The sequence below is a fragment of the Elephantulus edwardii genome, unplaced genomic scaffold (genome assembly GCF_000299155.1).
Source record: "Elephantulus edwardii isolate Elephantulus edwardi_28Jun2011 unplaced genomic scaffold, EleEdw1.0 scaffold00064, whole genome shotgun sequence".
NCBI lineage: Eukaryota > Metazoa > Chordata > Mammalia > Macroscelidea > Macroscelididae > Elephantulus > Elephantulus edwardii.
Window position 1 is genome coordinate 413,829 of NW_006399814.1, and position 14,869 is coordinate 428,697.

The window sequence follows — 14,869 nt, forward strand, 5'->3', positions numbered from 1 at the left end:
ATTCAAATATGCATGCCTACATCTGGCAGCAAAGAAAAGAAACTGAAAATTTTTATCAAATCTTGCAGTCCTGAATTGGCTGAACATGCAATCAAGATCCACTAATGATAATTGGTGTCTGGAATGCAAAAGTTGAAAACCATGAAGAAAGAATAGTAGTCAGGAAGTATAGACTGGCAGAAATGAGGCTAGAGATAGAATGATTGAATTTTTTATTTTCAATGATTTATTCAAACAGTAACCTTACACATGAACCTTACCTGATGGGTTACATTGCATAGGAATCACATTGACTCCATCTGTGGAAGGAATCATTGGAAAAGCTCAATATTAGCAGTCAAACTAGGTCAGGAGCAGTTTTTGGGTCAGGCCATCAGTTACTCATGTGCAAGTACAAATTGAGGACACAGAAAACCAAAACAAGTCCATGAGATCCATTTATCTTGAATGTATTCCACCTGAATTTAAAAATCATCTTAATAAGTTTGAAGCATTGAACCTCAATTATCAAAGACCAAATGAGTTATGGGATGACATCAAGGATATCATCCATAAAGAGAGCAAAAGATCATTACAAAGACAGAGGAGAAAAAATATTTTCAGGCTGTTATAAATGGTGGGGGAACTGAAGGTAATAAATTTCCCCAAGATAATTTTCTTTTTGACAGCCAAAAGAAAAACTGAAATGGATGTCAGAATAGACTCTGAAAATTGCACTAGTGTTGAGAAGGGAAAAAAGTAAAAAAAGCTCAACAGAAGATTTCAAAGGGCCACTTGAGAAGACAAAGGAAAGACGTGCAAAGAGCTAGAGTTGGAAAATTAAAAAGCAGAGAGCTCTGCATATCTCAAGCTGAGAGAACTGAAAAGCAAATTAAGCCTCAAATTGAAATACTTGAAGATACTAATGGCAATATACTGAATGACCTAGGAAGCATCAAAAGAAGATGGAAGAAACACACAAAGTTACTGTACCAAAAAGAACTGACTGACACTGAAAATTTTTAGGACATACCTTATGAGCAGGAGCTGATGATACTGAAGGAGGAAATTGATGCCGCAGTGAAGGCGTTGGGGGGGAATAAAGCCCCAGGAATTGATCAGATACCACTTTACTTGTTTCAGTTAACAAATGCAGCCCTGATGGGCACAGAATAGACATTTCATAAAAGAAGATATTCAGATGGCAAAAAACACATGAGGAAGTGTTCAAAGTCCGTAGCTCTAAGAGAGATGCACATCAAAACAACCATGAGATATCATCTCACTCCAGTAACAATAGCAAAATTCAACAGAGCAGCAAACAACAAATACAGGTGAGGTTGTGGAGAAACTGGGACCCTTATTCGCTGTTGGTGGGAGTGTCAAATGGTGCAACCACTCTGAAAGGCGATTTGGCCCTTTCTCAAATAATTGGAAATAGAAATACCATTGGACCCAGCAATCCCACTACTGGGAGTATACCCTAAAGAAACCTGAACTGCCACCCATGCAGATATATACACACCCATGTTTATTGCTGTTTTGTTCACAATAGCAAAGAGATGGAAACAACCCAGTGCCCCTCAGCAAATGAGTGAATAGCAAAGCTGTGGTATATTCACACAATGGAATACTATACAACATTGAAAAACAAGGAATTCATGAAATATTATACAAAATGTGTGACCCTAGAGGACACTATGCTGAGTGAAATATCTCAGTCAGAAAGGACAAATACTACATAATGCCACTGTCCGAGAAGCTGGACTCTGTGAAAAGGAGTGTGGTATCGGGATTGGATGGAGACTCATAAATAACCTGTGTTATGCAGATGACACAACCTTGCTTCCTGAAAGTGAGGAGGATTTGAGGCACTTGTTGCAGAAGATTAAGGAATGCAGCCTTCAGTATCAATTGTGTCTCAATAACAAACAAAAAAAAGATGGTGAATAGCACTAATTTATTCTCTAACATTAAACTATTGTTGAATTTATTTCTTTTATAAACTATTTGAGTATAATATTATTCTAACACAGTTAGACTTAGTGAACCTATGTTATATTTAGGATTTTATATTAATATGAGCTAAATATGTAATTTTCTCTGCTTATGGTATCCTCAGATAATTTGCTCAGCATATAGATTGAAAAGGTATGGAGATAGAATACAACTCTGATGCACTCCCTTCTCAATTCCAAACCATGCAGTGCCCCCCTGCTGAGTTCTCACAAAAGCCTCCTGCTCTAGGTATAGGTTCCTCATAGGCAAAAATCAAGTGCTCTGGGATTCCCATACTTCTCAATGCCAGCCACAACTTGTCATAATCTGCACAACCAAATGCCTTTGCAAAGTCAATAAAGCACAAATAGACATTGTTCTGGTAGAGGAGTATGGCATCCGGATTGGAGGGAGACTCATCAACAACCTGCTTTATGCAGATGACACAACCTTACTTGCTGAAAGTGAGGAGGACTTGAAGCACTTGCAGAAGATGAAGGAATGCAGCCTTCAGTATGGATTGTGTCTCAGTATAAAGAAAATAAAGATTTTTACCACTGGACCAATAGGCAGTGTCATGATGGATGGAAAGGAGATTGAAACTGTCAACAGCTTCATTTTGCTTGGACACACAACACTCTTGGCACAAGCAGTCAGGAAATAAGGAGACACTCTATACTGCTGAAATCTATAGTTATGGACCTCTCCAAATTATTGAGGAGTACAACAACAACAACAGTGATGTCAGTTTGAAGACTAAGGTGCATCTGATTCAGGCCATGGTCTTTCCGATTACTAGCTATGCATCTGAGACCTGAACACTGAATAAAGATGACAGAAAAAGAACTGATGCCTTTGAGCTGTGGTGTTGGAGAAGAGCATTGAACATCCCATGAACGGCCAAGAGAACAAATAGATACGTCTTAGAGATGGTGTAGCTGGAGTGCTCTTTGGGGGCAAGAATGATGAGGCTTTGCCTCTCATACTTTGGGCATGTTTCTTGTTGTTGTTAAGCACCGTCAAGTTGCAGGCAACACATAGCGACCCTGTGAAGGAGAGTCCTCGACACTTGGGTGCCTTTCATCCTCTCTCCAGGTTCATAGGGTTTCTGGAGGCAAGCTATTATGGAAGTGGACGCCACTCCTCCTTCCAAGCTTGTTTTAATCGGGGAGCTCCACCCCACTCTCTGTCCGCATTGGGTAGCCAACCATTAACGCATTTGATACATCAGTGTCACAGTGTTCAGCCTCACAGTAACCACAAGTGACCGTGGTACGGCAACTTGTACACCAGGGCTATACTACCTAGAGGAATGTCTGAACAAAAACAATGAAAGAGAGGGCCGCGGATTAAAAGTCACCCACCTTTGGCTTGGTAGCATCACTTTCTGTCCACTGGACCAGCTGCTCTCTCTCTCTCTCTCTGTTTATATTATTGTTGTTAAGTGCCGTCGAGTTGCAGGCGACTCATAGCGACCCTATGAAGGAGAGTCCTCAGTGCTTGGGTGCCTTTCATCCTCTCTCCAGGTTGGACATGTTGCTAGGAGGAGCTATTCCTTGGAAAGAGACATGATGGTGGGAAGGGTGGAGGGTTGACGAAGAAGAAGACCCTCAACCAGGTGGGTTGATACAGTTACTGCTGCAAAGGGCTTTTGTGTGTCAGCAAGTGTGAGGATGGCACAGGACAGGACTGGGTTCAGATCTTTTTTTTAAATAGTTATTTGAGTGAAATAAAGTAAGGTACTTTTTTTTCAGCCATTAATGCACATTTTATTCTATTACATTAGTTTCCATACTCACAATGTAATTGCACTCTCTCCCACTTCCTCTCTATCATTCTGCTTTCCACTAGTGTGATATTATGCTGGTCATCCTTTTACAGGATATTGCCTTTCTTCTTTTTTATTTTTTAGATTTTAATGAAAGTTTATAAAGAACTTGGATTTCCATTCATTCATTGTTGCACATTTTCCTCCCTGTCCCCCCTCACCCCCAGTTCACAATTTTCTCTGGAAAAAAGTTATTGTTATGCAGCTCCCCCTCCCCCTCTAGACCACTTTACTATGCAGCTCTTATTCATGCCAATAATAACTAATCATATATTCCTTTTATATGGTTCTCTCCATCTGTTTCAATGCCATGTACATTATTTATCCCCTCTTTTCTGTTTTCTCCCCAACCCCCATATCAGTCCTGTTCTGTAACAGTGGCATTATGAAGTATTTGTCTTTTTGTGACTGAGATATTTCACTCAGCATAATGTCCTCCAGATCTTTTGTTCATAGAGTCACTAGGAGTTGTACTTGATGGCACCTAACAACAACAACACGGTATCCTTATATGGCTTCAAATAAGCCAGCCTAATGACAATTCTGCTTTTATTTTTACTTATATCTCATCTCAGTTGTCCCACAGTATAAACAGAATATTTTGTGAAATGATTTAAGGCATTATATCAGTTCATAAAATGATATTGCTATCCTTCCCTTCTCCCCCCTCCCAATTTCTAGAATAACTTGTGTTAGATAAAAACTAACTGTTCTTTGACAGTTGTTGTTGGTATGTGCCATCAAGTTGCCAGTGCCTTATAGTGACCCTGTGTACAATAGCTCTAAACTCTGCCTTATTGCCTTATAACCCATCTCATTGTCTCTGACATACCCACCCCTGTTGCCTCAATTATTGTGTCATTCCATCTCATGTAGGGTCTTCCTCTCCTGCAGTGTTGTTCCACCCTTACAAACATGATGCCCTTCTCCAAGGACTGTTCCCCCCGGCCACATGCCCAAAGTATGTAAGACAGAGCTTCAAAATCCTTGCTTCCAAGGAGCAGGTTGGTTTCACTCTCTCTAAGATAGACCTGTTTGTGTCTCCATGGTATATTCAAGAGTCTTCTCCAGCACTACAATTCAAAGGCATCAATTCTTCTGTCATCCTTAGTCATTTTCCAGCTCACTGATGCATAGCAAGTAATTGCGAAGACCATGGCCTGGATCAGGTGCACTTTAGTCTCCAGACTGACATCATCGCTCTTTAGCACTTTAGAGAGGTCCCTGGCAGCAGATTCCCCTAGTACAGTTTATCTTTTGGTTTCCTGACTGCTGGTGCCAAGAGTGTTGATTGTGGAATTGAGTAAGCTGGAATTATTAAGTCTCAACCTCTTCTCCATCCATCATGGTGCTAGTTGGCCCAGTGGTGAGAATCTTGTTTTCTTTATGTTGAGCTTCAACCCATATTGCAGACTACAGTCCTTGACCTTCTGTAACAATAAGAGACAATGTTACCATTTACTCTTTAAAAAGTGCACCTGTCTATGTGTCAAGTATGTGCATTGCCCTTGTGGACCTGTGAATGCTGACCTCCTTGTTTGCTTGCATGACTCTGTTGGACTGTTATGGTGAGTCCTCACCCTCCTTGTTCTCTACCTCTACTGTCCTGGCAGCTGGCACACCCCTCAGCAGCCTCTCAGCAGCCATCTTCACTCATGTCTGCAGGTCCAGAGCACTTGACTGTGGCTCTTCATAGAATCTGGGTGCATGTCTTGACTGGTTTTCCTAATCTTTGTGAGAGAGCCAGTGTGTCTGTTTATCTTGTCTTCCATTCATCTTTTCTTTTTTAACACTCTGCTTTACCAGGCAGGCTGTTCTAAGGACTGGTCCCTTGTCACAACCAGCCTAAAATACATGACTCTGAAGCACCATCCTCACCTCAATGGAGCATTCTGCATACACTTCCAGCACAGAATTGTTCATCCTTTTGACAGTCCATAGAATATTCCCTATTCTCTACAAACACCACAATTCAAAGGCGTCAGTACTTGGTCTCCTATTCATTGCCCAACTCACCAGTTAAAGCCCTAATTAGCATCTCAGAATATCCACTTTCAAGCCCCATAAAACGTTGTAACCATGCTATTGCCCCTGCTCATTCCTCACCAAACACCCCTAAATAAGACCATGCCACTCACTTCTCTACCAAACACACGTTTTCTTCAAAGCACCTGATGCATCTGTAGTTTCTTGCATATTTGTCACCTGTCTTCTCCACTGCAGCTGGTGAGGAGCATGCCAAGGGTGTGTGCTCAGCTTTCTGTCCTGTGTAGAGCTCAGCACACTGAGTGGACAGAAAAGGACATGCTTCTCTGGAGGCTTTGCAGTGATAACAGGTCCCTCCCATTCTATGGATTTGGTATCTTTTTCCTTGAATCCTAAGAGGGTTATCGCTTGATACAGTATCTTAATGTCTGTCTAGTTAGCTAGTGTTGCTGTAAAGAAATAAAAATGAATTGTTTAAGAAAGCAAGTTTATCCCCTCACCATGTTAGAGGCTATCAGGGCACTGACTCTCCAGAAAAGCTCTCCCTATCTCGCTTTCTCTCCGTGTCAGTTCTGAGGGAGGATCCTTGTCTCTTTCAGCTTCTGTTCTTTGATTCCTTGGAAATCTTCACATGCCACCTGTCCACCTCTCCAGTTTGTGTTTGATTCTGGTTCTGATCTGATCTTTTTATATCTCTGATCAACCTACACTAATGTGGCCTCATTAACACATAAAAAAAAAATCCTGTTCCTAAACTCATCTCACCTACAGACATGGGATATTAGATCCCAGTTCATATTTTGAAGACAAAATTAAATTCATCTCAGTGTCTTCTGTTGTGGTTATTAAGTGCCGTCGAGTCACAGGCGACTCATAATGACCCTGTGAAGGAGAGTCCTCAAGCTTGTATGTCTTTCATCCTCTCTCCAGGTTCATAGGGTTTCCTAAGAGGCAAGCTATTAAGGAAGTGGATGCCACTCCTCCTTCCAAGCTTCTTTTAATCAGGGAGCTCTAGCCCACACTGTCTGCATTGGGTAACCAGCCATTAACAAATTTGATACATCAGTGTCACAGTGTTCAGCCTAACAGTAAGCACAGTTACTGCCATACAGCAAGTGTCTTCTAGAACATAATAAATTTTGTTTGAGTCCTACACTATTATATATATTTTCCCAGCAATTAAAGCTGCATTTGTAAAAGTATCATGCCTGTTTTTGAAGCAGGTGAGCCACCAGCGTCTACAAATGCATCATATGCCTCGCATAGAGAAGGACCACTGAGAAAGGTATTGAAACCATGGGATAGTTTTCATTTGATGGTCACTGAACTTGAAAATGGAGCGTGTTCCAATACTGCTTTAACCTGGGAAGCCCCATGCTAACACTGCTGTGGAGAACTGTTGTTGTTATGTGCTATCAAGTTGTTTGTGACTCATAGCGACACTATGTACAACAGCCCTGAAACCTACTCTATCCTGTGCCAACTTTACTGTCTCTGAAACACCTACCTTCATTAGTCTAGTCACTGTATCAATCCATCTAATTAATGGTTTCCCTATTTCTCCATTATTTCCACCCTTCCAAGCATGATTTCCCTCTCCAGGAACTGGTCCCTCCTTGTAACATGCCCAAAGTATATCAGACGAAGTCTCAAATTCCTTGCCTCCAAGGAACAGCCTGGCTTCACCCTCTCTAGGACGAACCTGTTTGTTCTCCTGGCAGTTCATGGTATATTCAACAGTTTTCTCCAGTACCATAGCTCAAAAGCATCAATTCTCCTTCTATCATCCCTAGTCATTGTCCAGCTTTCTGATGCATAGCAAGCAATTGCAAAGACTGTGGCCTGGATCAGGCACACCTTAGTCTATAGACTGATGTCATTGCTCTTCAGTACTCTGGAGAGGTCTCTGATAGCAGATTTTTCCCAGTGCAATTCATCTCTTGATTTCCTGGCTGCTGGTACCAAGAATGTTGATTGTGGAGCCAAGCAAACTAAATCTCTTCATTTATCATGATGCTGCCAATTAGCACAGTGGTGAGAATCTTTGTGTTCTTGATGTTGAGCTTCAATCCATACTGAAGGCTGTAGTCCTTGATCTTTTATTAGAGGAATTTTTTTATTTATTAATTTTTATTATTATTTTTGTGTGTGTACCGTCAAATCAGATCTGACTGGTACAGGAGGAGATTATCCCTCCTCCTTCAGCAGAGCATCTGGTGGATTTGAACCATGTGCCTCTGGGATTGCAGTGCAGCTTCTTGCCACTAGGCCACAGAGCTCCCTAGTCCTTGATCTTTTGTAGCAAGTGCTTCAAGTCCTCAGTTTCAGCAAGCCAGGTTGTGCCATCTGACTAACATAGGTTGTTGATGAATCTTCCTCCAATCCATACGGCCCAGCCTACTGGATGATCTGTGGAGAACTATATAAGCTAATTTTCCCCCTGAATTTTAGCTTCAGACCCACTCTCTTTGCTTAATTATGTATTTTATAATAAGAGCTGCCCTTTTTTGAGCACGTAGATGATCCTACATCTGCTAGTCAATTTAGAAATCTTACCCATGCCTGCCTCCCAGTGGACACTTTCCCAGGACACTCGACAGATGGAAAGCCAGGAGAGACACTCTATACCAAATCCTAGGTCCAGACCCTTTCCTGCTGGCCAAGTGTAAGCAGATATATGGGCAAATGTAGGTGTGGGTATCCCTGGACCTACTGGACAGGTCAGTCTGTAGGAGGGAAGGAAAAATTCTCTTCTTGGAGAGGCCAGTGGGCCCCACATACTCCCTAAAGTCCTTGTGCTGGCCATGAAGTTCCCACAGATACTTGTTCTAACAGTTCTTTCTCTATCAATCAGATGTTATTTTTTTTGTAAAATTTCAGGCCCGGTTTGCTAGCCTGACCTTGTTGAATAGATGTTTGTGTTCATTTTTGATCACCAGCTTAACTCCTTGCTTAAGTCCCTTGAGGATACAGCTCTCCAAGTGTCCAATATTTCTTAGCCCAGCTAAGAAGAGTAATAGGGGAATGTATCTACTTGTTATCAGGTGTTTGAGAGGCTGACCTTGTTCTGTAGGGCTCTGGAGGGCAGGGCAGATACTCAAGATTAGTGTTGCAAAAATGGAATGGAGGTGGCATTTTGCACACATCCATGTTACTCTACAAGGTGTTCTCACTTAACTGTGTTAACCCAGGATCACTGCCATCAGGAACCTCACAGAGGGGCAGGCAGGCACGCAAGTAGACAAGCCAACAAGGTGGTGAGTACTAGGGTGCGTATTTAGTGGGGACAGCCAAGGCACATCTGGCGGTCACATAAAAACTTGCCACAAGAGGCGTGTCTGAATTAGGCCTTCATGAGAGCACACAGATGACAAGTAGAGGTGAGTGAACATCTAGTCATTCAATATGAGTTACCAGAAACTTGGGACTTTGCATACCTACCTTGGTATGGTCAGCTGTACCTATGCACGGTCAGACCTGAATGAACAAGGTTCACCTGCCTGAGCATGGTCAGACCTACCTGTGCACAGTCAGACCTGCCCGAGCATGGTCCACCTACCTGAGCATTGTCAGACCTTCCTGAGTGCATGCTACATAATCATATGAGCCCCTTGGATCCCCTGCTGATTGTGAATTGAGGGTTAGTCAGGGCCCACAGCTTTCTCTTCTGACATTTTGCACTGAACTGGCCTCTCAAAGTTGTGGACTAGTGTTCTGAGAAGTTAAGATGTGTGACTTGGGAGGTCTTCCCTCTGCAGTTTGTCAGTTTTATGAACCCTCTACACTGCAGCCCCCCCCTCCACAGTGCCCTGTGTACCCTCAGTAAAGAGGATCACTGTTACAGTGCAGGCAACCTGGATGGCCTACGACATGGTGGTGATCCGCACCAACCCTGCACTGGCTGAGTCCATGCGGCGACTGGAAGATGCCTTCCTCAACTGCAAGGAGGAGATGGAGAGGAATTGGCAGGAGCTGCTCCATGAGACCAAGCAGAAGCAGTGACCGTCTACCCCACCACTTGGCCCAGGCCACGGCCACGTGCACAGCCCCACAGTCAGTGCTGTCCTCAGTAAAGTTCTTTTCATGCATATGGTGAGGACCCCTCTCCTTCCTGAATGCTGTCTGCCTGCCACAGAGCAAACTCTGTGACAGAGTGTAAGCACAAATCGGGGACGAGTTAGCACATGCCAGTGGCATGGGGTGGAAGGGAAGGATATCAGCAACAGACTGAGGAGCAGTGGGGTGCTCTCTGGGAGTGCCCAGCTGCCCAGAGATTGACAACAGAGACTGGGACCCCACTTGACAGAACACGAAAGAGAAGTCGCGTGCCCTGACACAGCACACAAGTGCAGATCCAAACTGAACCAGTCTCTCAAACACACTTGATCACAAAAACTCCTGGAACCCTGGGGGAAGACAGCCCAGCCAGTGCCTGCCCTTGGGAGTGGTGGAGGGGGGCCCTGACAGGGCCCCCAGGACCCAGCCATGAGGAGGAACATTTGAGCTGAACGAGAGTTTTTAGCCAGGTAGAGTTGGGGGCCAGGACCTACGGCAAAAACATTGAAGGGAAGACTGAGGGGGAACAAGGCTGGGGGCCCCTCAAGCTGTGCTACTGTCAGGGGAGGTGGTGGGAGCCTCATTCCAGAAACCCAGATCATCTGAAGCACAACGTTTATTAGGACAGACAAGAGCAGAAAGTTCTAGATCCCACCTCGGCCCCCAGCCCTGAGTTCCCACAAATACACCAACACAGGGTTTCCTAGCACTCCCACAACTCCACACCCTCGAGGTCTCAGAGGGCCGTCTGCCGTGGGTCAGTGTGGGGCAGCGTCAGGACGAACGGGCAGAGGACACCTTTACTCCCCACAGGACAGGGCTGCAGCTCGCTGGCCTCGAACTGCGCTGTGGCGTCGGAGACTGCGAAGGTGGCGGTGACCTGGTGGTTGAGGCAGTAGATGGTGGTGCCCAGCACAGCACAGCGCAGAGGCGCGGGGTCAGGCAGTGGCAGCGACGCAGCGCGGCTCCAGGAGCCGGTCACCGTGTTGTAGCGCATCACCGAGGCGCCCACGCCCCGCAGCACGTCGAAGCGGTAGAGGAAGCCGCCCAGCGCCACCATGTCGCTGGAGCGCCGGTGGCTAGCACTATAGGGACACTCGTCCCACGCGTCCTTTGCAGGGCTGTACCTGAGCAAGCGGTAGAAGAGGTGGCCTCCAGTGACGTAGATGTCGCCACGGCAGGCCACCGCCTCATGCGCCACAGGGAAGGTGCCTACAGGGAGGGGCGCGCGCGTGGCCCAGGAGTCAGTGCGGGGGTCATAACGCTCCATGCTGTAGAGGCATTCCCCACCGATGGCATAGAGCAGCCCGTCCAGGGCCACCAGCTTGAGCTGGGCTCGAGCCTGCTGCATGGGCCGCAGCTGGCTCCAGATATCGGTCAGGGGGTTGTAGCAGAAGACCTGGTTGGAGCAGACAGCCTTGACCCCAGAGCCGCGGATGCCCCCCGCCAAGAACAAGTAATTGTGCATGATACAGAGGCCACAGCCTCGGAGGGGTACCTCCGCTGGCACGCGAGTCAGAGGCCGCCACACATTCTCTCCAGGATTGAACACATGCAGGTGCGCTCGAGACTGGGGCGCCTCCTCGCTTTTCGGGGCTCCAGGGAGCCCCGGGCGGCTCACCTGATAGAGGCTGGGCAGCATGAGGACCCCGAGCACAGCCTGGCCGCGGCCGGTCCGCAGGCTCAGGATGCGCTCTCGGTCCGCCCCGCCCAGCTGCCGGTACAGGTGCGGGTCCCCTAGCACATGCAGCAGGTTGTCACTCATAACCGCATAGGTGTCCTGCACCAGGCCACGTGCACCGTGCTGCTGAGCGAAGGCCAGCACTTCCAGGCAGCTACCCAGGTCCAGCCGCTGTCTCAGCGTCGCCACTGTGGCGGGTAGCTCCGGGGGCGGAGAGCTGGGCTTCGGGTACCCCTCAGCTACGCCCCAGCCCCCTGGCCTCTGCAGAAAAACCATGAGTTTGCGCGCCTCCTGCTGCTTCTCGGTGAGAGCGCCCTCGCAACCGGTGGGCTGGGCCTCCTGCCTCAGAGACCTTCCCTGACGCGGCCTAAGAGCCGCCTGGCCCACACCTGTGCTCTTGGCCGCCTCACACAGGCTGCGTTTCCGGCGCCGCCGGGGCGCTGGTCTGGGCTCAGTGGCGCGGGGTGGGGATCCCTGGCTTTTCTCCTCGACTCCGGCTTGACCTGGTCCCTGCACTCTGTCTACAGTGGGAGCCCTGGCTGGCTGGGCGCCTCTCGGCTGGCATGGAATCTCCTGTGTAGCCTGCTCCACTGGAGACCTGCGCTTATTCTCGGGCCTGGGGGCTGCACCTCTGGTGGAAGGAATTGAAGTGCTGTTGTGGGAGCTGGCTTGGTCTTTGGATTCTGCCACGGGCGCTTTCCCGGGTCCCCTTTCTTGACTGGGGAAGGGATGGCTTTTAAGAACCATAGCAATGAGATTTCCCCAGCTGCCTAAGGTCTGCCTCTCCTGACAGCTCTTAGATGGGGTAATTCTGGACTCCCGTGAGGTAGGTCTCCCCACAGGACTTGGTGGAGCTGAGGCTAGAGTTGGGGTTAGGGCTATGATTGATGTTGGGACTGACCTTGGAATTGAATTTGAGACCTTGGTTGAGGCTGGAGCTAGAGCTGGCCTTGGAGTTGGGGTAGGGGCTGGAATTGGGGCTGGGGTTGAAATTGGGTTTGGGGTTGGAGTAGAGGCTGCAGTTGGGGCTGGATTTGGAGTTTGGATTGAGGCAATTAGAGTTGGAGTTGAGACTGGATTTGGGGTTGGAATTGAATTTGAGGCTGAGGTAGGAGTTGGGGCTGGAGTTGAGGCTGAGGTTGGGGTTGAGGTCAAGGATGGGGTTAGGGTTGAGGCTGGGGGTGGAGTTAAGGTTGAGGTTGGGATTGGGGTGGAGGCTGAGATTGAGGTTGGAGTTGAGGTTGGGATTGGGGTGGAGGCTGAGGTTGAGGTTGGAGTTGAAGTTGAGATTGGGGTGGAGGCTGGGGCTGTAGTTGAGGTTGACGTTGAGGCTCGGGCTGGGGTTGAGGTTGAGGCTGGGGTTGGGATTGAGGTTGTGGTTGAGGCTTGGGCTGGGGTTGGGTTTGAGGTGGATGTTGAGGCTCGAGCTGGGATTTGGGTTAAGATTGAGGCTGAGTTTGAGGCTTGGGCTGAGGCTGGAGTTGAGCCTGAGGCTAGGGTTGGGATTGAGGATGAGGTTGAGGCTTGGGTTGGGGTTGGGGTTGGGGTTAAAGTTGAGGCTGAGGTTGGGATTGCTCTGAGATGCTCATCCTCGGAAGGACCCTGACTACATCCAGAAGGAGCCATGTCTGAAGGGGAGCCAGCGATGGCATATCGGCAGCCCCCACGGAGATGAGCTGTGGGTGAGGAGGTGGATAGGGGCTGCTCAGAAGGAATGTCTGTGGAAGGGGTGGCTGTGGGGCTCGGGGTGGGATGGTGGCCTAGTGTATGCCCTGAGAAGTGTGGGACTGGTTTCTCTTCATCCAGAGGCTTCCCAGATCCCTGGTGAGCAGTCTGAATGTCTAGTACTTGCCCATGGCTCTGATGCCCGCGGACCTCCTGTCCAATACTGTGCCCCCCTTGCTCTTCTGTCCTGTCCAGCCCTGGGATCAGAAAAGAGTGGTCATCTCTGAGACTGCTCACCCCAGCCTTGGCCAAGCTAAAGGTCCCTCCATGTTGTCCCTCTAGTGACAGATCTGTGGATCCTGGAGCTTGGCTGAAGCTTCTGGTGGCCAGGACCCCTGTCCTTGCCCATGGCCAGTCTTCCTCTGGAACACTGCCTAGGCTCCCAGGGCTCTCCCCACTCGCACCTGTTGTAGCTCCTGACTCCAGAACCAGTTCAGGGACTGGATGGGGTCTATTGTTCCCACGATTCCTCTCTGAGCCCTCGGCTGGAGACCGAATCTGAGGGGTGTGTGATGTAGGCCATTCCTGGGGAGCAGATCCCTGAGAGGAGGGAGGTGTCAGGGAGTCGGTCAGCAACCTACAGGCCGAGGCATCCACAGCAGCAGCGTCCACGGCATCCCACACACTCACCACGTTACCCAGCCGCAGGGGATCCGGCCTGGGGGGACGGCTGGGCCTATCTCCTGAGTCACCATCCACCTGCCACTGCCCGTTACCACGGCCTCTCTTCCGCAAATGAGGCAGGCCCGCCCATGGCTGCCAGGACCTGATGTCCAGTTGAGCTGTGTGTCTGAAGGCCTGGTATGCAGACTCCTTGGGACAAACTATCTTAGGCTCATTCTCCGCTTCTCCAACATCTCGAGGTGTGAAGTGGATGAGGATGGGGCCAGACGTCCCACCTGCTCTGCTCCTCCCCAGGGAGACAGTGCCTGGTGCTGTGCTAAGCAGCTGTCCATGGGCTGCACTGCTGACTGTGTCTCCAGGCATCTTGGATGCAGACCCCACTGTAGCTGTCAAGTCCCCCATGCAGGACTCCTGGGCCTCAGCCCCTGAAGCTACAGGGCTCCCCTGGTTATGTCCTGGAGGATCCAACTTCCTCTGCCGTGGCTTCTTGATGCTGTCACTGACCTTCTTTGGGGGCAGAGCCTGCCCAGATCCCGTTACTTGAGAAGGCTGGATCTGGGGGGCTGCATTCGCTGGTCCTGTCATTTCCTGGTCCTGTCCGGAACTGAACCAGTGCAAGGCCAGTGCTGTGGCTGCCACCACAGCCAGTGCCAGCAGAGTCAGCACAGCACTGTCCCAGTCCTCATCCCCATCCATGTCCCAGCCCCACGGGGGGCCAGCCAATTCCAAAGCGCCCAGCATCATGGCTTTGGGTGCAGACTCCAAGGGAAGGCCTGAATGGACAGGGCAGTTCCTGGGCTGCTGTCCTTGAAGATGAAACCTCAGGTAGGGTGGATTATGGCACTCCAAGTGTTGCTCTGCCTGGTTTTGATGAGTGGCTTATAGCTGTGTGGACAGGCCCAGCGGTGCGTTGAGACCATCCCACGCAGGCTGCACCAGCTACAGGTCTCGTTGGCAGCCACACCCCACTCCCTCTCTTTATCCTCTTCCGT

The 14,869-nt window shown here is 48.6% G+C and overlaps 3 protein-coding genes across 3 annotated transcripts in view; 1 reads left to right on the plus strand and 2 right to left on the minus strand.

The window, feature by feature from the left end:
- The window catches only part of SYCE3 (synaptonemal complex central element protein 3), a 24,609-nt gene extending 14,786 nt beyond the window's left edge, over window positions 1–9,823 (plus strand). The window contains exon 2 of the mRNA XM_006888013.1: window positions 9,636–9,823. Within this exon, the coding sequence (XP_006888075.1) occupies window positions 9,636–9,793 (158 nt within the window). The 3' untranslated portion in view covers window positions 9,794–9,823. The remainder of the gene's footprint in view (window positions 1–9,635) is intronic.
- Window positions 9,824–10,583: 760 nt separating this feature from the next.
- Window positions 10,584–12,275, minus strand: KLHDC7B (kelch domain containing 7B). The gene has a single exon (XM_006888100.1). It carries the CDS (start codon window positions 12,273–12,275, stop codon window positions 10,584–10,586), a length of 1,692 nt encoding a protein of 563 aa, XP_006888162.1.
- A 49-nt stretch (window positions 12,276–12,324) lies between these two features.
- On the minus strand, window positions 12,325–14,621 carry LOC102875251. Its single transcript, XM_006888101.1, has 5 exons — window positions 13,835–14,621; window positions 12,985–13,204; window positions 12,651–12,883; window positions 12,478–12,601; window positions 12,325–12,388 (listed from the first exon to the last, which is right to left on the minus strand). Exons 1-5 carry the CDS (start codon window positions 14,619–14,621, stop codon window positions 12,325–12,327), a joined length of 1,428 nt encoding a protein of 475 aa, XP_006888163.1.
- Window positions 14,622–14,869: the final 248 nt, after the last annotated feature.